This window comes from Artemia sp. Qi Xiang Cuo, chromosome 3 (genome assembly GCF_049724085.1).
Source record: "Artemia sp. Qi Xiang Cuo chromosome 3, ASM4972408v1, whole genome shotgun sequence".
Classification (NCBI taxonomy): domain Eukaryota; kingdom Metazoa; phylum Arthropoda; class Branchiopoda; order Anostraca; family Artemiidae; genus Artemia; species Artemia sp. Qi Xiang Cuo.
This window is the reverse complement of record NC_142796.1, coordinates 85,982,756-86,006,556: the sequence shown is the minus strand read 5'-3', so window position 1 is coordinate 86,006,556 and position 23,801 is coordinate 85,982,756. Positions and strand designations below refer to the sequence as shown.

At 37.7% G+C, this 23,801-nt stretch overlaps 1 protein-coding gene across 1 annotated transcript; it reads right to left on the bottom strand.

Annotated features, from left to right (window-relative positions):
- Positions 1–1,088: 1,088 nt before the first annotated feature.
- On the bottom strand, positions 1,089–23,171 carry LOC148954696 (cytochrome P450 2L1-like). The gene is made up of 3 exons (XM_089086699.1): positions 23,063–23,171; positions 4,092–5,123; positions 1,089–1,515 (listed from the first exon to the last, which is right to left on the bottom strand). The coding sequence occupies exons 1-3, from the start codon at positions 23,148–23,150 to the stop codon at positions 1,190–1,192; spliced, it is 1,446 nt and encodes a 481-aa protein (XP_088942825.1). The 5' UTR covers positions 23,151–23,171; the 3' UTR covers positions 1,089–1,189.
- Positions 23,172–23,801: the final 630 nt, after the last annotated feature.

The following is a 23,801-nucleotide window of genomic DNA, read 5'->3' as shown; positions in this document are numbered from 1 at the left end:
ATGAAAAATTCTTTTAAATGTTGTGACTTTTATAACTTTAAGAAATCAAAATTAACTAAGATTTTAAGGAATAAATATCAGCATATGCATATTAAACTGACAATGCACATTCATTTGAATTTTTTTTCAGTAAAGTACAACTTATATTCTGGCTTTTAAATAGCATAGGGGTTTTGAGCCCTACTCCTGTTAGTTTCTGCTCGTTTTAAGTTTGACTGTCATTTATTTTATTTTCTGTTCGTTTTTGGTTTCATTTATCTATTGATACTGATTTGTGGTAGTTGTATGCTTGGTAGATTATTTGATTTTATTTTCACTTTTGGTTTAATGGAGTTTTTCACTTTTTTTTTAAATACTTATTTTGCGGAAAAAGTTTTTGTAACTAATTCCCAAAAAAGAGCCGTCGGGCCATAGGAAAAAAATAGAACATGAGCATAACAAAACCAATAAAAAAACACAAATAAATCAAAAAGAAAAGCTCACTTATTTACGAATCTTCACGAATTTAGTTATACAGAGATACATCTTTCACGATGCATCGAACCTTCATCAACATTCTTAGCCAAATTCCTTAATGTCAATTTAATTCGTGATCCTACAATTCTTTCCACCCACCTTCTATCTCTTAACACTAATGAAAAACACTCATTTCTCAGATCCACCATTACAATTCCCCCCAAAAATGAAAAATATCCTCATCATCTTCCCCACACATCGGACAAGGGACTGGGTTAACACTATGACCCCTAAATTTGCTCTCTCTTTCCCCAATATCAATCGACCCTCCCCTTAAGTTCAAAATCCATTTTATTTCTTCCCCTTTCAACCCCAACTTAGAATAAACTTCTTCCCCTCACGTGTCTTTCACCGTACTATACAGCCTGAGATATCCCGAGGCCTCCTTCCGAGCCTGTCACTGCTGTATTCCTTGTTCGTGTAACCTTTCTTTTACCTTATCAACCACTGTGTCCGAATTCGATCCCTGACCTTCATTCCAAAAATGTGAATATCTTACTTCCTCTAAAATTATTTTAATTTCCTGCGGCCACCCTGCCTCTATCTTATACTGCACCATGATTAATAAAGAGTAAAATTTATTTCACGAACTCGGAGGAAATAAAAACTGAAAACTCATATTTTTTTTAAACATACAAAAGATTCACAAAACATATGTAACATCATTTTGTTTCTAATAGCGCGTTTTTAGAACTATTTCGTACGGCTTTGGAGCTAGGACTAAGACATTTGGATTAATGGGTTCAAAACAGGGCGTTTCACCATCCTTCAAAGAAAATGTAAAGACCTGAAGTAAGTGTGTAATGAAAAGGAAAAGCTCCATTCTTGCCAAACTTTCCCCAATGCATACTCTCTTCCCTGTTCCAAAGGGCATAAATGCATCTGGTACTTTCCTTCCATTCAAGAAGTGCTCAGGGTAGAATTCATTCGGTTTCTCCCAAACTAATGGATCTCGCATAGCTTTAGCTATGTTAGCAAATAATAAAGTACCTTTTTTAACCCTTTCAGTCACGAATTTTAGCCTGGAAGGTCAAAATTATGAGAGTAGCGAAAGTCAACCATGTGATGGATAAGTACTTACCAGGAATTTTTTCAGATTTTTTTCTGAACGTCTTCTTTCTTTTCCACCATGTACTTGAGCAAGGACAGTGTGACCAAATTTATTCAAATACAGTATAAAACCAATGAAAAACTGAGACTTCAAATATAGTACAAAAAACGAGAAACTGAATTGACAATGATCCTTTTACGTTTCTTTAGGTTTGTGAAACTGTGCGAAACAGTTTCGCGATTCTTCCAGGCAAAGTGGGACGTTGCACTTGGTACACATGAACCTAGTCTTCATGATACAGGGGGCATTTTTACACCTGTTTTGGGTGGCAAATTTTTCTGGCCAATGAGCATAGGAATCTTTCTTCACGGCGGAGCAGGGCCTACGAAATTTGAGTTTTCGTTTCCTACGATTTTCGGCAACCGAGTCTTCTTCATCACTCTCCTCCTCTTCGCTTGAAGGAAGAGATCTGGGTCGGCCTCTTCTTCTAGGAGTGTCTTCAGACATAATGAGAGTCTCTGCTATGTCGAGTCGGAAGGTGAACGAATCGACAATGTTCTTTTGTCTCATATTCTGTGCCTTGCAAATCTCGACATATTCAAGCCAACTGTTGACTACAGCAAGATCGATCAAATGGAATACGAGTCTCAAAGTCCATTTTTTTGATCGAATGAGGATCCTATAGTAGGATACCATCTGGTCAAGCTTATCAACCCTACCCATACTCAGGTTATAAGCCGCAATAGCTTCCGGCTGCGTCACTTGTACCTCTGTCTTCGTTTTCTTACACCACTTCATCACGTTTTTTACGTTGCCGCTTCCAATCATGTTAGAAGCGACTATCACCGATCTACAGTCCATCCACTTGATCAGACATACTTCTCCACTCACTAGCTCGTGGAACGCCCCCTTCCTTTCTTTTTCAGAGACGTATCAGATTCCAACTTTGCGCCAAGAACTCTATTCGCTCTGATCGTGCCGGTGCCATACATACTTTTCCGTTCAAGCTCTTCAAGGAGCGGAATACTCGTAAAAAAGTTGTCAAAGAATATTTTCGTATGCGGGCGAAGCTGGACGCGACCAGCAAGAGCTAGTACCATTCCAGGTCCCAGTCCGAACTGCTTCTGCTCTTCCGTCAGGATAGTTTTCTTACCCTGGTAAACATCAAAAGTGAGTATGATGCCGTTACTGTTACAAAGCATAAAGATTTTTATGCCCCACGGTGTTGGCTTCCCCCTGATATACTGTTTTATGTCCAATGCACCGGTGTACGGCACCATTTGCTCGTCGACTGATACATACTCAGAAGGTACGATGCTTTCTGTCTTTTTCAGGACCCGGTCTATAACCGGACGAACCTTCCATACGCGATCGGTGTTCTCCGGGTCTTTAGAGAGGATATCTACCAGATGAAACAAATTTCGGAGACGCGAAAACCTATTGAAGTTCATGGCGTCTGCTATTAGAGGTATCCGAGTCCGACTACCCCAGTACATGCGATACCTTGGGAATTTAAAAGCACTCATCGCTATATGAATACCTATGAACCTTCTTATTTCAGAGGCTGTTGTACCCAAACTTGAGCCGGTTTTCTGTACAGAATAAAGATTGGTCATCTCGGCGGCTAACTCATAAAATTCACTATCAAAATATTCTTTGAAGTAGTCTATAGGCTCCTCGGGACCAAGTGGCGGCGGCGCCGGGTCGGCATTGTTGATAACTTTCGAGAAGATCGCATTCTTCCATACGAGTCTGCGTTTTCGATTTTTCGGAGGCGGGGGGAGGAGCGGCTCATCATCCTCAACTTCCGATAATGAATCTTCATCCGTATCGTGTGGCTGCGATAGATTTACTGACGCCCAATCTTCACCTTCGTCATCTGAGTTTGGTAGGTCCGATAACTCTGAAAGGTCTGAGTCGATCGCGTCCAAGACATTCAGTATGTCAGCGTGACGAACTCGACGTGGTCGATCATTGGATGGACCTGGAAAAGAAGATAGTGAGTCGCTTTTACAGAAAAGCGACATTACAGGAAAAAGTTATCACAGATGTTTTCAAATAATAAAAACAAAAGTATTTTACACTGACTGTAACAAATATTCTGCTATTTAAATAGAAAATTTAGTATAAAGTCACACTGTCCTTACCCAAGAACACGCTACTTCGAAAAAATCTGCGGCATCTATCCAACGCACTAGCGAGGTAAACTTTTATAGATGGGGTAACTAACTGAAAAGGACAAATGAACCCCTTTTTTCGCGTATTTTCATGGTAAATCTGGTAAAAAAAATGCATGAAAACATACCTGGTAGATCCATTCTTTCGAGTACGGATGTGCAACAACTTCAAAATACTGCTAAAAATCAGAATTTAGCATCATCGGTTTGAAACTTCGCCAGTGTCTTTTCGCATTACTTATTATTATGGAGCGCATACTCGAGTATCGCTGCCACCTACAGGGTCCAAGAAGACCAAGCGAAGCTGTGATGTTCTCATGTGAGAACATGGTGACTGAAAGGGTTAAAGTCATACCCCTGGAATACTTTATCGTCGGTAACTTTGTGGGTTATCACTGGGGCCATGGATATAAATCTAAGAGCTTCTTGAATACAAGCTTCCACATATTTTAGGTTATGTTTGTCAGTTAAGCCTGGTTTTCGCTCTTGACCTACGTGTGCATCAACCTCATCCTGTATTTTTTTCTGAATATCCGGGTGAGCTGCCATTAAAAGGAAGAACCAGCCTAAGAATGTGGAGGTTGTGTCAGCACCTGTTAAAAAGAGGTCCATCAGGACAATTTTCAGTTGCAATAGTCCTTGTTTTCCATGGAAAGGTGAGCCTTCTCCACTTTCTTTTATCTGCTTCAAAAATAAACCCACAAAATCTTCTGACTCATATTCTAAGTGTCTGTTGATGGTTTCGTTGAATAAGTCCTTCATATGCTTTGCAGCTAAGTACCTAAGCTCTGCTTGACGTTTCAACGGTGGCAAATGGCGTAAATATGGGAATAAATGACGAACAGATGCCACTCCACCGGTCTGCATACACATAAACACTTCGTCCAATACTTCATGCACTCGATTATCTGTGTTAGAAAAACGTTCTCCTGTTGTGATTGTCCACAGTGCATTCACAACCGGTACACTAAACTTGCTTCTTATATCCGTAGGTACCCCAATGAACTTTTTAAAATCATCTTCAATAATTTTGATCTCTGAAACTATTGTATCTTCTAGAGTTGACTTGCCAAGTCCTAAGTGTCTTAATTGTTTGAAGGTAAAACGACGGATCTCTTCATACTCAGGTCCTTCAGCAAAAAGGATTCCGTTATTTCCCTCACAAAGAGCGTCACAAAAATGGAATTTAGGGCGACCGTTCATAACGTCGTCTTTGTACGCGTCGCGAATAATTTTATAATCATTTAGCACGATGGCGTCAAATACTCCTATTTGAAGCGATATTATATCCCCGTATTTCTTGCCAAGCCTTTCAAATGTTTGGACTAAGTTTCTTGACATGTAAGGTATAGTCCCGATAATGGGTAATGGAGGTGGCCCTGAAAAAAAAAGTGTCAGTTACTACTTACAAAAAAACTAAAATAATGATTATGAAGAAGTTGTAAGTATGATGTGAAAAACAGCTGGTCTGTGCTTTTCGGCGAGTGAAATTACATGACTCCTTCCAGGAAGGTCAATTCAAGATGCCTATGTTGTGTCCATCTCTTAATTTTTTTTTTTTTTTTTTGGTCCTTATAGTCTTGCGCTTTGAATTGTAACACTTAAATACTTCAATATAAGCCCAAGAGGGCAAAGCAGAGTTGCCGTTTACAAGGCTCAAACAACTATTGATTTTAAAGCGGCGTTTAGATGCACGTCTAGTTAGACTCTTATGCCCAGACATGTTTCTGACCAGGCATCTATATCATGGCAATTTCTGTTCACATATAAAACTCGGTGCTTGGCTGCAAAAAATTGCAGCAAAGCATCCAGTTTTGAAGTCTAGAACTCTGGTTAAAAATCCTACCAATCAGGAAGCCTCTTTTGCACTACATTTATCATCAGTGCTTAAGAGTGTCCTTCACAAGTAGGTCTGGCTGAATTTCTATGCTTAAGCAAGTGGATGGCCAGACATACATGTCTGGGCATGGAAGTCTTGGTGGACTTGCTTGTGAACGCCGCTTGACAACACCAGCAAAATAAGTTTTGCAATTCTTCACCAGTCAAAAGGTAGAAACTGGTTGCCAACGGTCACGAGCAGTTGATGATTATTGGGATTTAAGTAATCCGTATTCAATTATTTATTGAAAGTAACCACTGATTAGATTTTATAGGTGCTAGTAGTCTGTGGAATATTTTTTGGCTTTCTTTCCCACACTCCTGTTAGAGGAGGAGCCGGCTCGGCCCTAAGTAGCTCAATGCGGCAGCGAGTTGTTGTTAGCAGTAATAGTAGTTGTGCATTGTGGTTAAAATTTACGTTACAGATCATAGTACACTTGGAGAGGCCACACGAGGGGCAATTCTCTTCTGCAATAAGGATTAATATTAAGTAGATAATGCAAATATAATAACATAAAATAAGTTTTTCCTCCTAGGCCATTTGTGGGGTATAGGACATCCATAAATGTTTTTTGAGAGTTTATTTAAGCAACGGGTCTCCTACCCCAACGGGCTTGTGGTAGCTGGGATCGAACCCGGGCCCCATATTGACAATAAGAGATCAATCCACTGCACTAGTACAAGTCTTACTAAATGGATATTAATGTGATATTAAGTGATAGTTAAAATGAAATGAATATATTAGACTAGGTGAAACCTTTAATTAAGACAGTGGAAACTGCCGCCTTACAACAAGTTTTACCCTTTCTAATATATTTTCCAGTGCGTTCAATTGGGGGGAGGGCCTTTGTCCCACCCCATAAATTTTAAAAACACACTTTTTGGTATTGTTATAGAGAAACCCTTTTTTTGTATTTTCATTGAAAAATCTAAAAGCAACAAATCAGAACCACCCCCTAGATTTTCAAGATACACTTTTGCGCCACTGTTTACTTTTCTGTGAATTGATGCCGCTACTGTCTACAAGTCTACATGCCAATTTATTAAAAACCTATCACAGATGAGCCAAATTTTTGGCCCATTTTTGGGCGTAGCAAACAGATGAAGTCAAAATTTGTTTCAAACTTGTTTTTGCATAGGGGTCCACCTGGGGTGAGCGTCTTTATAATGATGATTGGGGAGACGAAAAAACGTCCCGTTTTTTTTTATTCCAAGTCTTTTAGTATTTTAGTCTGGAATAATAAAAAACATAGGAAGTCAAGTACTCTATCTGAATAAAAATTATTACTCATCTCAGTCGATCGGGAAAAAAAAACTTTTAGGGCCTCAGGAGTAGCAGTTTGTGTTTTTCTTCACGTTTTTTCTGTGCATAAGGGCTCTCTTGATCCCAATAGCTCATGGGTATATGTTTCATGCTTTCAAGAAAAATTGTCGGCTCTTTCTTGGACGAGTCAATGGGAGAAATAAAAATGTTTCTACACCCTCATTTCTTTCCCGAAACAAAATGTTTTGAGTCCTCTTACCTTCCCAAAATACAGTCTGAAAGTTTTAATTCTGCCCTCCCTTCCCTCAGTAGTTCCTGGGATATTAAAGATACATTATTTTGACAACCTGTATAAATCAGCTCAATGCATACTTTCGTTCCCAAGATGACACAGATATGTCATTTGGATAACCTTGATGCGAAGATTTTCTTACTAAATTCTGCCCATCTCCCAAACCAAATCCCCTTGCCCACCTCCGTTATAAGAAAGCCCACTGATTATTTCAACTCAATTCCCAAGCTGTTCTTGATATAATACAGATACATTATTTTGATAACAAGTTAAGCTGTTGCCAGATACGCTGTTTTCATCACGTGGTAACACAGGTGATTTACTTTGCTACTTAAAAGTGAATAAATTATGGGTGCTATAGAGGATTATAGTAAAAAAAAGTTTAGCTGGATCGGAGAAAAGACATTTCCAGGACACCCAACCATTGGTACTTTTACTGCAACAACGTGTAGATGGATTGGAGACAACAATTTTAGCCATCCCTCCTCTAAAACAAAATACAGAGCCCCCTGCCCCCCCCCCACACACACACAAACACTATCTGAAATTGTGAACTGGATCGCCAGGATTATTTCCAGGAAACTGCAGATATGCTATTTTGACAGCCTGGATATGGATATTACTTTAGATTTATCTCTCCTCTCCCCCAAACTCAAAGTTTGATGTCCACTTGACCCCGCAACACCTCTTAAAAGTTTCAACTTGATTTCCAAAGTCGTTCCTAAGTTTAGGCAAATCAGGCAACACATATTATCTTCTGATTTATCTTGCTACCTAACTGTGAATATATTTTAAGCCCTATAGTAGCTTATAGTTTGAAAAGTTTATCAAACCGTTCGTGGTAATCAACAGTAAGTAAGGAGAGATACGGCTCAGTAGTAACTGAAACTCTAAAAAACAGAATTTAGATTTCAATCTAAACCCCTTTCCCTTCCTCTAAGACAAAATTGGAAATCCTTTTGTCCAAAACTACCCCTATATTTTCATTTCCTAGCAGTACATGATAGTCTCTACTTCATGCCCCAAGCCATTCCCGATATATTGAAGATGTGCTATATCGTTGGTCTGGCTACACATAGTGTCTTGATCAAGTTGCCTCCTTCTCTGAGTTAAAATTTGAGGTCTACTTCGATCCTTCCCCCTTAATACTCCCTGACAGTTTCAACTTCATACCCCAAGCTGCTCCCTAAGTATTGTGTATAGGTTATTACGCTAACCTGTCACGACACAGTGTCTTTTGTTTTACTTTACAATTTGATTGTAATTCCCATTGGAGCTTATTGTTCAAAAAATTTGATGAAGAACAAATAGAAATGGCTAGCCCCTTCCTCCTCATTCAACATATGATATTAAGTCCTCTTACCCTATCCTTTCTCCTCTTTTCTCCAAAATTGCCTAAAAGTTTTAACTTCGTCCACCTAGCTGTGGCCGAGATGTTGCCCATATGCCATTTTGATGGTCTGAATATACACAGTCTTTTGAGCTACCTCCCCCTCCCTCTTGCCAAGTGAAAACTAAGGATCCACTTGCCCCCCCCCAACACTGCCTGAAACATTCAGGCACCTGTTTCGTTCCCCAGATTTTGCCCATGTGAAACTCTGGGAATTTTGGTCTTGTGGACGATCCCTTTTCTAGTAAAACCTATCTATGAACAATGATTAATTTACTTACTTTTATGTCATTTCCCTGGGGCTGTGGGGGTCATGTTTACCCCTGAGGCATACTTACTAGACATTTCAATGTTCATGAATAAAATGAGTGTCTCGAAATTTGGATATAATGCCATTGGAATTACTAGAGGAGGGAACCTGGTGGCAGAAAACGGCACGGGAGAGACATTGGTTGCCCTCAAACCACATTCTGCCGTTAAAAAGGGTAGGCTATTAGAACATTAAATTTCCACTTGAATCCCCTCCTAAGTTTCTATGACCACCCTTTTATGAGAGGTAGCTGGAGAAAGAATTTTCTGTCTCCTTCCTGGCCCTTTGATGAGTTTTGGGTTTTATCTATTTTTCCTTCTGTCTTGGGGTTTCCTTAAGTTTCACCCAAGGAAATATATAAATTTCGAGCTGATCAGGAAACAACAAAAACTCTATCCTTTTTTGGAGCCAAGTTGTTTGTTTTGTTTTGTTGTTTTTTTTGTGGGGGGGGGGGGCGAGGGGTTATGTCCCGGTATTTTTTTGTACACTATGTTCCTCTTTGGCTCAAGGATTTGAGACTTCAAGTTTCAAACTGATCAGGGGCATAACAATTTTTGGCTCAATTTTGTACCCCTTCCCCGGAACAAAATTTGATTCTTTTGATAAAAAGAGCGACCCTAAGAGTTTCAAGCCAATTGCACAGCCAACAACAAACAAGCCCCCCCCCCTCACTTTTCAAATATAAAAAGCTACAGTTAAACAATTGGTATTTTATATTATTTATGGCCCACGTCCCCAGGGTCTATAGGCGCCAAATGTCATTTCTGGATGCATATTTATGGGTCCTACCGAATATTTTGAAAAAAATCTCTGTGTCAAAATTTTGATCGACTGTCTTAAGGGTTGTGGGGGCAGAGTAGCATTAAGGGCACGAGAAGGGGGCTGGTTGCCCTCTAATCACTTTTGACTCTTAAAAAGGCATTAAAACTATTTCATTCCTATCAAGTGGGTCCGGTCCAATGTTTCCACCAACCTCCCCCCCCCCCAATGTGAAATAGCTCTATAAAAAAGGAACAATAGTCAATACAATGCAGGAATATGGCTCCTTTTTGCAGGCAATACTGGAGCGTTGTCTCTGATTTCTTACGTCAATGAGCTTCTACTGGCAATCATGAGCTGCAGCACATAAGCTGCAATTAACTTTGGCTACAAACGAACCTTGACCCCCCTTTTCTGAGACTAAAAAAGCCAAGGCTTAGCAAATGCATCGAAAACAGACTTCTTAGTATACTAGTTTGTACCATGATTAAGTTTATAAGAAAAAAACAAGTTTTTCCAGCGGAAAGTAAGGAGCAACATTAAAACTCAAAGAAACAGGAACTATCCTATATATGAAGGGGTTGCCCACCTCCTCTATACCTTGCTCTTCCCGCTATGGTTTTTAGTACTTTTGAAAAAGCTTCCTATTCGAATTAAAAGGCCCTTATGTTTCAGGATTCGTTCTTTAAAAAATGGGTCAAACAGTCAAGCTTTAGCGTAAAGAGCAAAATACAGTATATTTATGTACGGAATAATTTTTATTCGTTTTGAGGATTAATGTTGCTCCTTATTTTCAGTTGAAAAAACTTGTTTTTTTTAAATTTAATTTCTGATCGTTTTTCAAATAATACCGATTATTCTGGCTTACCCTCAATGAAAAATTTCCTCCCCTCATGGGAAACTCCACCGTGGAAATTTCCTCCCACGCAAAAAATCCCTGCCCGTAAAATTCCTTCCGGACAATTCCATCCTCGCTGAAAACTAGTGTGTTGTGACGTTATAGATATGTCAATAAGTAAGAGGTCTTCATAAAAAAGGCCAGCGTATTTGCTCTTAAGCTTGCCTTTCAGCTGCCAGATCAATAAGTACCGCATTTCTTATTGTGATGTGCGAATTCTGGCTGCGACTACTACAAACTCATCGCAGCGTTAACCGCTTAAGGCTGACCGACTGGTGAACATTCCTTCTTCATACCTTGCTTCTGCTTTGGCTACCTCCCAAGAAATTACATCTATTTCCTGTCATATATCCTCCCCCAGGATATATGAAACCCGAGGCTTAGTCCATGTAAAGTAGCAGTCCTACATATCAGAAAAGCGATCATCAAACTTGCACAATCTTTTACACAGGAACTTATTATATGGGAAAGAGAGTAAGGGCCATTCCAAGACGATCCTTGGGGTGACCATGACTGTTTCCCTAAAATTAAACAAGCAGTATAAGATTGTTTCACGCAGTCAAAGCCTTTTTGCTTTGAACTTTTGCTTTGAGATCCTTTTGACCAAGGCACTGCGTATCGAAGAAGTTATCGTAGAAATTTCGAAAAGGGCTCATTCAATTGGAAACTGGAAAGATGCCAGGCTCAAAAGGATGATCCCCAGCTCCTCCTGAAAAACTATAAATCTTTGTTAATGAGCGTCGGGGGCTTTCTAGCTTCATTTCTTAGAGCTTATTAAGGGGCTTTAGGCGAAACTTATATTAAAGTCATGTTTCCCACCTACAACGAAAAACTGCTCCCAAAACTTCGATTAAATTTGTTATTAAAATTGAGCTGAATCGTTCTTGCGGACGATTCAGCCTGAAAAATTCTCCTTAGAATACTTTAATTTGAAAAAAAAAACACATTTGATTTCTATTTTTTTTTGATTATTCCAGAAAAATCCCATTCCATAGAAATTCTTTCCCGGAAATCTAAGCCCTCTGAAACTTTCCCCCTGACAGTTTCCCAAGAACATTTAAACATGCAAAATTGAATTGGAAAAGAGAAAGTAAGACATATAAAAAGAATTTCGTACAGGAATTCTGTCAAATCCCTCCAGTGTAAAATTACTCCTGGAAAATTCACCCCAGAAATTTACCTCCTCATGGAAAATTCTCCCCATAAGAACTTACCCCAAGCACAAAATCCCCCCTCCAAATGTCTCTATACTTCTCAATAGCAAATACTATACGTAACCAATGGGCAAATTTTATAGCTTAAAGACCTATCCCCAGGGGCTGTGTTGGGTCATTTTATCTTAAAAGGCATAGTTTTTGGACCTTTCAACTATGATAAAATAAATGCCTATCTTAAAATTTTGATCTGACAATTGTGGGAAACAGGGGCATGGGAGGGGGGCTAATTGCCCTCCAATCTTTTTGACCACTTGAAAAGAGCACTAGAACTTTTAATTTCCGTTCGAATGAGCCTTGTCTCGATGTTCTAGGACCATTATTTCGATACAATTACCCCTGGGATAAAAAAAATAATAATAAACACGCATCCGTGATCTTTCTTCTGGTAAAAAATACAAAATTCTGCATTTTTGCAGATAAGAGCTTGAAACCTCTACAGCAAGGCTCTCTGATACGCTGAATATGACGGTGTGATTTTCATTAAGATTCTTTCACTCATATCGTGTGTTTCCCTCCTTTTTCGAAAATCAGGCAATTTTTCTAAGGCTCGTAACCTTTGATGGGTAAAACCTAGCTGAATAGATTTTATATATTTGGGACAAGCACAATAAGCCGATCCCTTCGATATAGCCTACCGATTGATATCAAAATTCTATTTTTAAAGTTTCGGTTACAATTGAGCCACATCACTCCTTACGAGGCATTGTTTGAAAATTTAAAAATGATCAACTGGAACCGTTTCTGTATCTGTGTGCTCTTGTGCCCCTTTTGGGACGATCTGCTTTTCATTTGGCTGGCCAAAAAAAATACAATTTTGTCAATCGGCCTTAAAATATTCAAAACGGAATTTGAAATGGCCTCTATCATTCCAAAAAGGTCAAATAATCTAATATGGAAATTATCGAAGGCACATTTTGATATGGTACAAAAGATGGAATATACAATAAGATACAAATAATAAAATATTATTTGGACGTCCTCCCTGGATATCTATATGCTCCTGAGATTAATTTTTGAATTAGTACCTGCAAGGCCATATCCAGGGGAGGGATAGGGGGTTTTAATGCCCTTGAAATGTTTGTTCGACTCGTAAAAACACAACAAATTGAATATAAAAAAATTTTTGATGCGTTTCTTAAAGTTTTTTTATACACCCCCCGGAAAAAATCCTTTTGTGCAACCTCCCCAAAAATAACTGGATAAGGCCCTGGGTGATGGTTCAGCGATTTTCAACCAATTTTCGATGTATTTTCAATCTAAGAAACCAGTAGAGTAAGAGGTACCATTTTGCTTGCCCCAATAGCAATTTCAACGTTATTTGCTTGCGTCTCTACGCCTTTTCAAAGAGATTCAGAGCTCCCTCACAGGGCATTATACTATGTTCCATCTTGTGCTACTTGGGATTTGCATAATATGGTATGAAGGACAAGTTTTTTTGACATAATTTACGTGGACTAGATTTCTATTTCATGATATAGATGTTTTTTTTTAGGGTAAATCCGTGTCAGAAAAACCGGTGCGTCTTTTTTAGCTGCCAATATATTCAATTATTTTTTGTATACTTTATGTCACTATTCTAGTTTTTCTAAACCAGAATTGCCTATAACTTAATATATTCAAATATTTTTTGATAACTTGATAGGTGATTTGAATAAAAGGAATTCAAATATTTTGCCTATGAAATAGAAGCTAACTCAATTTGCGAAAAGGTATTCCATTTGCACAACTCTGATCTGATTGAATTGTCGCCCGACAATGAGATGTAATCACTGCTAAGCTTTTTGTTATTGCGAGAGGATTACCCAATTTACTTCTTAGTGTTAACTGACAGAGTTCCAAATACGAACATTTTGAAAAGCAGACAAAAAATTGGACACTATAATCAGAATTATTTGATTAACATTTAAAAAGGGTAATGAGATATGTGGTCTGTATAATACACAAGTAACGTTTGAAAAGTATTGTCAATTTAAAATAGGATCTAACGTTCCCTTCGTTCCCCCATTTCTGAGGGGCAGGGGAGGGTAGGAGAGGGGGAGGGGGAGTCAATTTTGGAGGTAACACATTCTAAATGAGAAATCGTAAAATACCCGAGACAATGAACAAGTCCCAATATGGCAAGTATTTAGTTAATATAATGCTTGGAAGAGAAATTAAGTTTTGAGGGGGTGTAAAAATGGTACTTATTTAATATCCCGGTAAACATACGACTAGAAATGCTTCAGGAGAAATAGACTATTGCTTCTTTCTGAACTAATCAATATTCCTTGACAAATATTTTTTTTTATTTTTACTGTATTGCTATTATTCAAACCATTTCATTGTCTATGACACATCTAGAAATTGCCTAATTATCGTGGCTTTTTATTTGTTAAATTTTTTTTTTCAGTTTTATTAATTAATTAAAAAAATTATTAATTTTATATTTGTCCACTATATAGTTCTACTACTTAAGATGACGTGAGGGGGGTGGGGGCAATTAGACAGTTAAAATAAAGCTCGGAAGTGGGACCTTAAGTTTTGAGGGAGGTGTAAAAATGCTACTTATTTAATACCCCGGTAAACATTTGACTTGAAATGCTTTTGGAGAAATAGACTATTGCTTCTTTCTGAACTGTCTGGGGAGTGGGTGGGGCAAGTATTTAGTGAAAATAATGCTAAAAAAGGGGGAAATTAAGACGGGAGGGGCGTGTAAAATTGGTACTTATTTAATATCCCGGTATATATAAGACTAGAAATGCTTCAGGAGAAATAGACTATAGCTTCTTTCTGAACTAATCAATATTCCTTGAGAAATATTTTATATTCTTGTCACCTTTCGTTCCCCGAATTTTTCAAAGTGGGAGTTTACAACTAAGGGGGAAACTGGCCTGACCAAAGAGTATTTATATTCTTGTCACTTTTCGTTCCCCCAATTTTTCAAAATGGGTTTTTACAACTTAGGGGGATACTGGCCCGACCAACGAGTTTTTATATTCTAGACACTTTTTGTTCCCCCAATTTGTCAAAGAGGGAGTTTACACCTAAGGGGGTAAATGGCCCGATCATAGAGTATTTATAGTCTTGTCAAGGTTCGTTCCCGCAGATTTTCAAAGCGGGTGTTTAAAACCAAGGGGAAACTGGCCCGACCAAAGAGTATTTCTAGTAGTGTCAATTGTAGGTCCCCCGATCTTTCAAATTTGGTGTTTACAATAAGTGGGAAACTGCCATAAACAACGAGTGTTTATTTTCATGCCAGTTTTCGTTTCCCGGATTTTTCAAAGTGTTAATTTGCAACAAAGGGATAAACTGGCTTGGCCAAAGAGTGTATATATTCTTGTAACCTTTCATTCCTCAAATTTTTCAAAATGGGTGTTTACAACTAAGGGGGATAATGGCCCGACCAACGAGTATTTATATTCTTGTCACTTTTTGTTCCCACAATTTTTCAAAGTGGGAGTTTACAAATAAGGGGGACACTGGCCCGACCAACCAATATTTATATTCTTGTCACTTTTCGTTCCTCCAATTTTTCAAAGCGAGTGTATAAAACTTAGGGGAAACTGGCCCGCCCAAAGTGTATTTATATTCTTGTCTCTTTTCGTCACCCCAACTTTTCAATGCGGGTGTTTACAACTAGGGCAAACTGGCCCGAGCAAAGAGTATTTATATTCTTGTAACTTTTCGTTCCCCCAATTTTTCAAAGTGGGTGTTTACAACTAAGGGGGAAACTGGCCCGACCAAAGAGTATTAATATTCTTGTCACTTTTCGTTCCCCCAATTTTTCAAAGTGGGTTATTACAACTAAGGGGAAACTGGCCCGACCAAAGAGTATTTATATTCTTGTAACTTTTCGTTACACCAATTTTTCAAAATGGGTGTTTGAAACTGAGAGGACTGGCAGAAGAATGTATTAGCGAAATTATAGTGGAAGGCGAGTTGTTACTTAAAAACCTGTTTGGATTAGTTGAAATAAAAATTTCAAAGAGACATGATTTAACAGTGATTTTGGGGATATGGGTTGATTGGCTGAAGGATGTATTAGAGAAGTTATAGTGGAGGGCGAGTTTCTAGGGAAAAACCCATGTGTATGAGTTTAAATAAATTTTTTTTTAACAAGAAATGACTGAAAAGTGTTTGATTGACAGAAGGATGCATTGACGAAGTTATAGTGGAGGGCGAGTTGCTAGCGAAAAACCCGGGTGGATGAGTCGAGATAATTTTTTTTTAACAAGAAATAACTGAAAAGTTTTTTTTGGGATATATTTTGATTGCTAGAAGGATGTATTATCGTAGTTATTATGGCAGCTAAGTAGGTGTCGAAAACCTCAATTGAATGATTTGACATGACAAAATTTAACAATAATTGGCCGAAAAAGGTTTGGGGAGCTAGGTTGATTGGCAGAAGGACGTATTAGCGAAGTTAAAGTGGAGGGCATGTTGCTAGCGAAAAATCTAAGCTAATAAGGGTTTTTGACCGTAAACTCTAGTTTTTTGTAAGAAAATTATGGAAAATACAATTCGTTGGTTCATAGGTGAAACTTAAGTCCAGGTATGGATCGAAAAATAAACTGTTTCTGTAGAATCTGAGCTAATAAGGGTTTTTGACCATAAACTCTAGTTTCCGGTAAGAAAATTATGCAAAATATAATTCTCTCGTTCAAATGTGAAACTTAGGTCCATTCTCTGGTTCAAATGTGGAAAAACCCGTGGGAATGAGTTGAAATAGAAATTTTTTAACAAGAAATGACTGAAAAGTGTTCTGGGGGAGATGGGTTGATTGGCAGAAGGATGTATTAGCGTAGTTATAGTGGAGGCCGAGTTGCTAGCGAAAAACCCGTGTGGATGAGTTGAAATAAAAAATTTTAACAAGAAATGGCTGAAAAGTGTTTTTGGGGAGATGGGTTGATTGGCAGAAGGATGTATTACCGAAGTTACAGTGGAGGGCAAGTTGCTAGTAAAAAATCTAAGCTAATAAGGGTTTTTGACCGTAAACTCTAGTTTTTTGTAAGAAAATTATGGAAAATACAATTTGTTGGTTCATAGGTAGTTAATAGTTTATTTTTCGATCCATACCTGGACTTAAGTTTCACCTATGAACCAACAAATTGTATTTTCCATAATTTTCTTACAAAAAACTAGAGTTTACGGTCAAAATCCATTATTAGCTTAGATTTTTTACTAGCATCTTGCCCTCCACTGTAACTTCAGTAATACATCCTTCTGCCAATCAGCCCATCTCCCTAAAAACACTTTTCAGCCATTTTGTGTTCAAATTTTTTATTTAAACTCATCCACACTGTTTTTTCACTAGCAGCTCGCCCTTCAGTATAACTACGCCAATACATCCTTCTGCCAATCAACCCATCTCCCCCAGAACACTTTTCAGTCATTTCTTTTTTAAAAATTTCTATTTCAACTCATTCACACGGGTTTTTCCACATTTGAACCAGAGAATGGACCTAAGTTTTACATTTGAACGAGAGAATTGTATTTTGCATTATTTTCTTACAGGAAACTAGAGTTTATGGTCTAAAACCCTTATTAGCTCAGATTCTACAGAAAATAGTTTATTTTTCGATCCATACCTGGACTTAAGTTTCACCTATGAACCAACAAATTGTATTTTCCATAATTTTCTTACAAAAAACTAGAGTTTACGGTCAAAAGCCCTTATTAGCTTAGATTTTTCGCTAGCAACTCGCCCTCCACTTTAACTTTGCTAATGCATCCTTCTGCCAATCAACCCATCTCCCCCGAAACACTTTTCAGCCATTTCTTGTTAAAATTTTTTATTTCAACTCATCCACACGGGGTTTTTGCTAGCAACTCGCCCTCCACTATAACTACGCTAATACATCCTTCTGGCAATAAACCCATCTCCCCCAAAACACTTTTCAGTCATTTATTGTTAAAATTTTTTTTATTTCAACTCATCCACACGGGTTTTTCGCTAGCAACTCGCCCTCCACTATAACTTCGCTAATACATCCTTCTGCCAATCAAACAATTTTCAGTCATTTCTTATAAAAAAATTTTTATTTCAACTCATCCACATGGGTTTTTTGCTAGCAACTGGCCCTCCACTATAACTTCGCTAATACATCCTTCTGCCATTCCTCTTAGTTGTAAACACCCACCTTGAATAATTGGGGGAACGAAAAGTGGCAAGAATATAAATACTCTTTGGTCGGGCCAGTTTCCCCTTAGTTGTAAACAACCCCTTTGAAAAATGGGGGGTAAGTAAATTGACAAGAAAATAAATACTAATTGGTCGGGCCAGTTTCCACTTAGTTTTAAAAAACCACTTTGAAAAATTGGGGGAAAGCAAAGTGACAAGTATATAAATACTATTTGGGCGGGCCATTTTACCCCTTAGTTGTAAACACCCGCTTTTAAAAATTGGGGTAACGAAATGTGACATTAATATAGATACTCTTTGGTCGGGCCTGTTTCCCCATATTTTAACACATCCGCATTTAATAATTGGGGGAACAAAAAGTTACAATAATATAAATACCCATTGGTAGGGCCAGTACCCCCCTTATTTGTAAACACCCTCTATGAAAAATTGGGGGAACAAAAAGTGACAAGAATATAAAAACTCGTTGGTCGGGCCATTTTTCCCCATAGTTGTAAACTCCAACTTTGAATATTTGTGGGGAGTAAATGTGACAAGAATATAAATACTCCTTTGCCGGACCAGTTTCCCCCTTAGATGTAAACACCCACTTTGAAAAATTCGGGGAACGAAAAGTGACAAGAATATAAACACTCTTTGGTCGGGCCAGTTTCCCCCTTAGTTATAAACACCCGCTTTGAAAAATTGAGGGAACAAAAAGTGACAAGAGTATAAATACTGTTTGGTCGGGTCAGTTTCCCCCTTAGTTGTAAACACCCACTTTGAGAAATTGGGGGAACAAAAAGTTACATGAATATAAATACTCTTTGGTCGGGCCAGTTTCCCCCCTTATTTTTAAAAATACACTTTTGATAATTTAGTGAACGAAACGTTACAAGAATATAAATACTCTTTGGACGGGCCAGTTTCCCCCCTTAGTTGTAAACAACCGCTTTGAGAAATTGGGGGAACGAGAAGTGACAAGAATATAAAAACTCTTTGGTCGGGCCAGTTTCCCCTTAGTTCTAAAAAACCGCGTTGTAAAATTGGGGGAACGAAAAGTGACAAGAATATAAATACTCTTTGGTCGGGCCAGTTTCCCCCTTTGTTGTAAACTCCCACTTTGAAAAATTGGGGGAACGAAAAGTGACAAGAATATAAATACTCTATGGCCAGGCCAGTTTCCCTCTGTGTTGTAAATTCCCACTTTGAAAAATACGGGGATCGAAAACTGGCATGAAAATAAACACTCTTTGGTCGTGGCAGTTTCCCGCTTATTTTAAACTACCAGTTGGAAAAATCGGGGGACAGTCAAGTGACACGACTCTAAATAGTCTTTGGTCGGGCCAGTTTCCCCTTAGTTGTATACACCCGCTTTGAAAAATTGGGAGAACGAAAAGTGACAAGAATATAAATACTCTTTGGTCGGGCCAGTTTCCCCTTAGTTGTAAACACCCACTTTGAAAAATTGGGGGAACGAAAAGTGACAATAATATAAATACTCTTTTGTCGGGCCAGTTTACCCCTTAGTTGTAAACACCACCTTTGAAAAATTTGGGGAACCAAAGGTGACAAGAATATAAATACTCTTTGGACAAGTCAGTTTCCCCCTTAGTTGTAAACTCCCACTTTGAAAAATTTGGGGACCAAAAAGTGACAAGAATATAAAATATTTGTCAAGGAATATTGATTAGTTCAGAAAGAAGCAATAGTCTATTTCTCCTGAAGCATTTCTAGTCGTATGTTTACCGGGATATTAAATAAGTACCATTTTTACACCCCCCTCAAAACTTAATTTCCCCCTTTTTAGCATTATTTTCACTAAATACTTGCCCCCACCCCCCCCCCAGACAGTTTCAGAAAGAAGCAATAGTCTATTTCTCCTGAAGCATTTCAAGTCAAATGTTTACCGGGGTATTAAATAAGTAGCATTTTTACACCTCCATCAAAACTTCCGTTCCCCCTGCCTAGATTTATTTAAACTGAATACATTCCCCCCTCTGCCTCAATGCCTATAAATAAGTAAAAAAATATATTAGACCAAAAAAAAATTAAAAATTTTTTTATGTTATTAATTACACAGAAAAAAAAAATTGAACACCTAAAAAGCCACGATAATTATTCACTAGTTTGATGTGGCATAGACAATAAAATGGTTTGAATAATAGCAATACAGTAAAAATAAAAAAAAATATTAGTCAAGGAATATTGATTAGTTCAGAAAGAAGCAATAGTCTATTTCTCCTGAAGCATTTCTAGTCGTTTGTTTACCGGGATATTAAATAAGTACCATTTTTACACCCCCCTCAAAACTTAATTTCTCTTCCAAGCATTATATTAACTAAATACTTGGCATATTGGGACTTGTTCATTGTCTCGGCTATTTTACGATTTCTCATTTAGAATGTGTTACCTCAAAAATTGACTTCCCCTCCCCAACTCCTACCCTCTCATGTCCCTAAGAAATGGGGGAACACAGGGAACGGTAGATACGATTTTAAATTGACAATACTTTTCAAACGTTACTTGTGTATTATACAGACCACATATCTCATTACCCCTTTTTAAATGTTAATCAAATAATTCTGATTATAGTGTCCAATTTTTCGTCTGCTTTTCAAAATGTTCGTATTTGGAACTCAGTCAGTTAACACTAAGAAGTAAATTGGGTAATCCTCTCGCAATAACAAAAGGCTTAGCAGTGATTACATCTCATTGTCGGGCGACAATTCAATCAGATCAGAGTTGTTCAAATGGAATACCTTTTCGCAAATTGAGTTAGCTTCTATTTCATAGGCAAAATATTTGAATTCCTTTCATTCAAATCACCTATCAAGTTATCAAAAAATATTTGAATATATTAAGTTATAGGCAAGTCTGGTTTAGAAAAACTAGAATAGTGACATAAAGTATACAAAAAATAATTGAATATATTGGCAGCTAAAAAAAGACGCACCGGTTTTTCTGACACGGATTTACCCTAAAAAAAAACATGTATATCATGAAATAGAAATCTAGTTCACGTAAATTATGTCAAAAAAACTTGTCCTTCATAGCATATTATGCAAATCCCAAGTAGCACAAGATGGAACATAGTATAATGCCATGTGAGGGAGCTCTGAATCTCTTTGAAAAGGCGTAGAGACACAAGCAAATAACGTTGAAATTGCTATTGGGGCAAGCAAAATGGTACCTCTTACTCTACTGAAACCATGTCCACCAAATCTGTAACATATAACTTGGCAGATGGACACAGTTGAATCCCAGCTATGGAATGATATCGAAATTGTTGTCCTTTAGAAACTAAAAATGTGGTCTTTTAGAATTACTTCTGTGTCTATGTACTCTATTGGAGACGATTTTCTTTTGGTCTTGACACCAGATGGCTGATTAAAAAGTATAATTTTAGCAGTAAGTCATCATTCTTCCGTTTGTAAAATAATATAAGATCAAAATGATCTAAAGCGTCATTTTTTAAAGATACAAAAGATGGAAGCTTGAAAAAGCAGTTTATCTAAATGTAAGACAAATCCAGGTAAATGTACAAAAACACAGTAATAGTTAGCGATAATTGGAAATTAATTAGCATTGATATAGGACTTTTAAACCACTTTCTTGGTATTTCAATTTTCAGCTTCTAAAGTACATCTCTGACATTGAAACCATGGAAAACCACAAGCCATCCGTACGCTTTGGTATTTTTTTCTATTGATACTTGCGATAAGTGGCGGCGTTAGGCATGTGTTACCTAGCGGCTGTGCAGGGCCTCGGCCAACCAGGGGCCTGGATCTCAGCGTAGACATAACCAAAAATGCAAGAGAGCGTCAATGCTCTGCCATCTGTGCAGCATAGAATGTACACCTTTATACTGCATGGCGAAAACTTGTCCTGGAATCACATTTGAGACCATAAAAACGCCTAAACAATAAGATTTAATCAAATGAATGGGATAAATGCTATTCTCTGGTTTGTCGTAATATCCATTTTAGCCCTGCAAAGTCATATTGCACAAGGCCCCAAAAGACCTACCGCCGCCACTGCTGGTAACTATAGTGTAGTTCAGGTATGTTTCTCACAATATTATTTTAATTCTTTTGAAATTTTACAATCCAATACATTAAGAATATTGACAAAAACCCACATCCTCTCCGACAAATAGATAAACTACAGTCAATGTGTAGAAATCAAAGAGATAGAAAAAAGAATCGAGGTCATTTATTCCATTCTTCCTCAATGAAGATCAGTGGCGGATCCAGAGGGGGACGAGGGTGGGTGCACCCCCCCCCCCCCTTGCGTAGTCTAAATTAGTGTTATTTACTTAATTAACTCAAGTTTGCGTTAATTAAACTTACTTCTAACGCAAGTTTATCGGATCAACCTATTTTGCGTCCCCCCCTAAATTTTTTTTTTGATCAACCCATTTTGAGCCCCCCCCTAAAAAAATCCTGGTTCCGCCCCTGATGAAGATTCCACTTCAATTATATAGCTTAACTCTGGATTGAGATTACTCCATTCTTTCTCAATAGATAGGTTGAATAGAGGTTGGTTGCCTTCATTCTTTTTTCTTTCCGCCTATCTTTTTTCTATGGGTGAAGTTAATGGAATGATGGAGGCCATCACAAATTACACAATGGAGGAAAGATGACCAATTGCCAAAATTTCACGTTTTGGCCATGCATCTGGGGTGAAACGAAAAACAAATTGTTCTCAAACGGGGGTGGGGGGGGATGTCATAAAAAAGATTTAAAGTAAACTTAATAAGTGGGGTTAAGAGTGAAGCTTTTGACAGAATGGGACAAGGGGTACGTAAACAGCTGAGATAGTCTCTGGCAGCTCGTGCAGCTTATGGAAGGGTCACCAATTCAATCTCCGTGACTAATATTCGGTAAGTATTGTTGTACCCATGAATAGCCCTCCCCCCATAGACTAAATTCCTTGGTATGTTTCTGAATTTTATAGATTTGATCAATAAGAAAAAAAGAAAAAAAGATATTTCAAAGGCAAAGTGAAACAAATTATTACCAGGAGGAAAAGTTTTCCTCTTGAAAATCTTATAGTTCAAAAATTTCGAAATTTACCGAAATTCGAAGGAAAAAAAGGTTATTACTTTTTCCTCTTGAAATTTTTGTAGTTCAAAAATGTTGAAATTTTCTGAAATTTGAAGGGCAAAAAAAGGACAAAAAAGGTTGCAAAGTGAAACAAATTATTACCTGGAGGAAAGTTTTTCCTTCTTCTTGACTGGATTAGCATGAGGGTTAACAAAATCCATGTGCAGGACAATGCCACAAAAAGTAGCATTTTCAGTTAAGCTTTGATTTCTTGGACTGTAGCACGAATACTGAATTAAATCTTAGTTTTGACATCCCGCATCTTAAAAAGAAACTATTGATAGGGATGAAGAAATATGATGAAAGTGACAGTTTCACAGAAGGATATTCGAAAGCTGGTTTGCATAAGTTTTTTTTGGTGTTGAAAGTATTGGTCATTCATGGAACTGTATTAATTTGCACGTTATTCTTACGGTATGCCCGAGCAACACCATAACCACACTTATTTATAAAAAAATCCATGTTTTAGATTGATATTTGCTTAGCTTCGATTGTACCATCAAATATGTACCCGTAATGACAATTTAAATAGCAAGAAATTTAACCTGAAAAACTTATATTAATACTAATTGGTTCCTAATTATTACTAATTAAAACTATTTCTTTGAATGTTTTCCCAGGTTATCTTTATGAGGGCGTAACTGTGGCTTGAGCTTCCAAGGACGGATCCAGGATTTTTTTCGGGGGGGTTTACTAATTTTTGACTCAGTTTTCGACTAATTTTACTGATTTTTACCTAGGTTTTACTAATTTTCGACTTACTTTCGACTCGGTCAAAAAAAATTTTTTTTTTTTTGGGGGGGGGGGGGTTCAAACCGGGTAACCCCCTAGATACGGCCTT

What these genes read in the sequence shown, in the direction of transcription:
- LOC148954696 (XM_089086699.1), bottom strand. Translation starts at nt 23,150, where the DNA reads ATGCTACTTTTTGTGGCATTGTCCTGCACATGGATTTTGTTAACCCTC. An exon ending in AAGGAAAAACTTTCCTCCAG is followed by an intron (nt 5,124 to 23,062) that starts GTAATAATTTGT and finishes TTTTTTTTTCAG; the next exon opens with GGCCACCTCCATTACCCATT. An exon ending in AGTATTCCAGGGGTATGACT is followed by an intron (nt 1,516 to 4,091) that starts TTAACCCTTTCA and finishes TGACTGAAAGGG; the next exon opens with TTAAAAAAGGTACTTTATTA.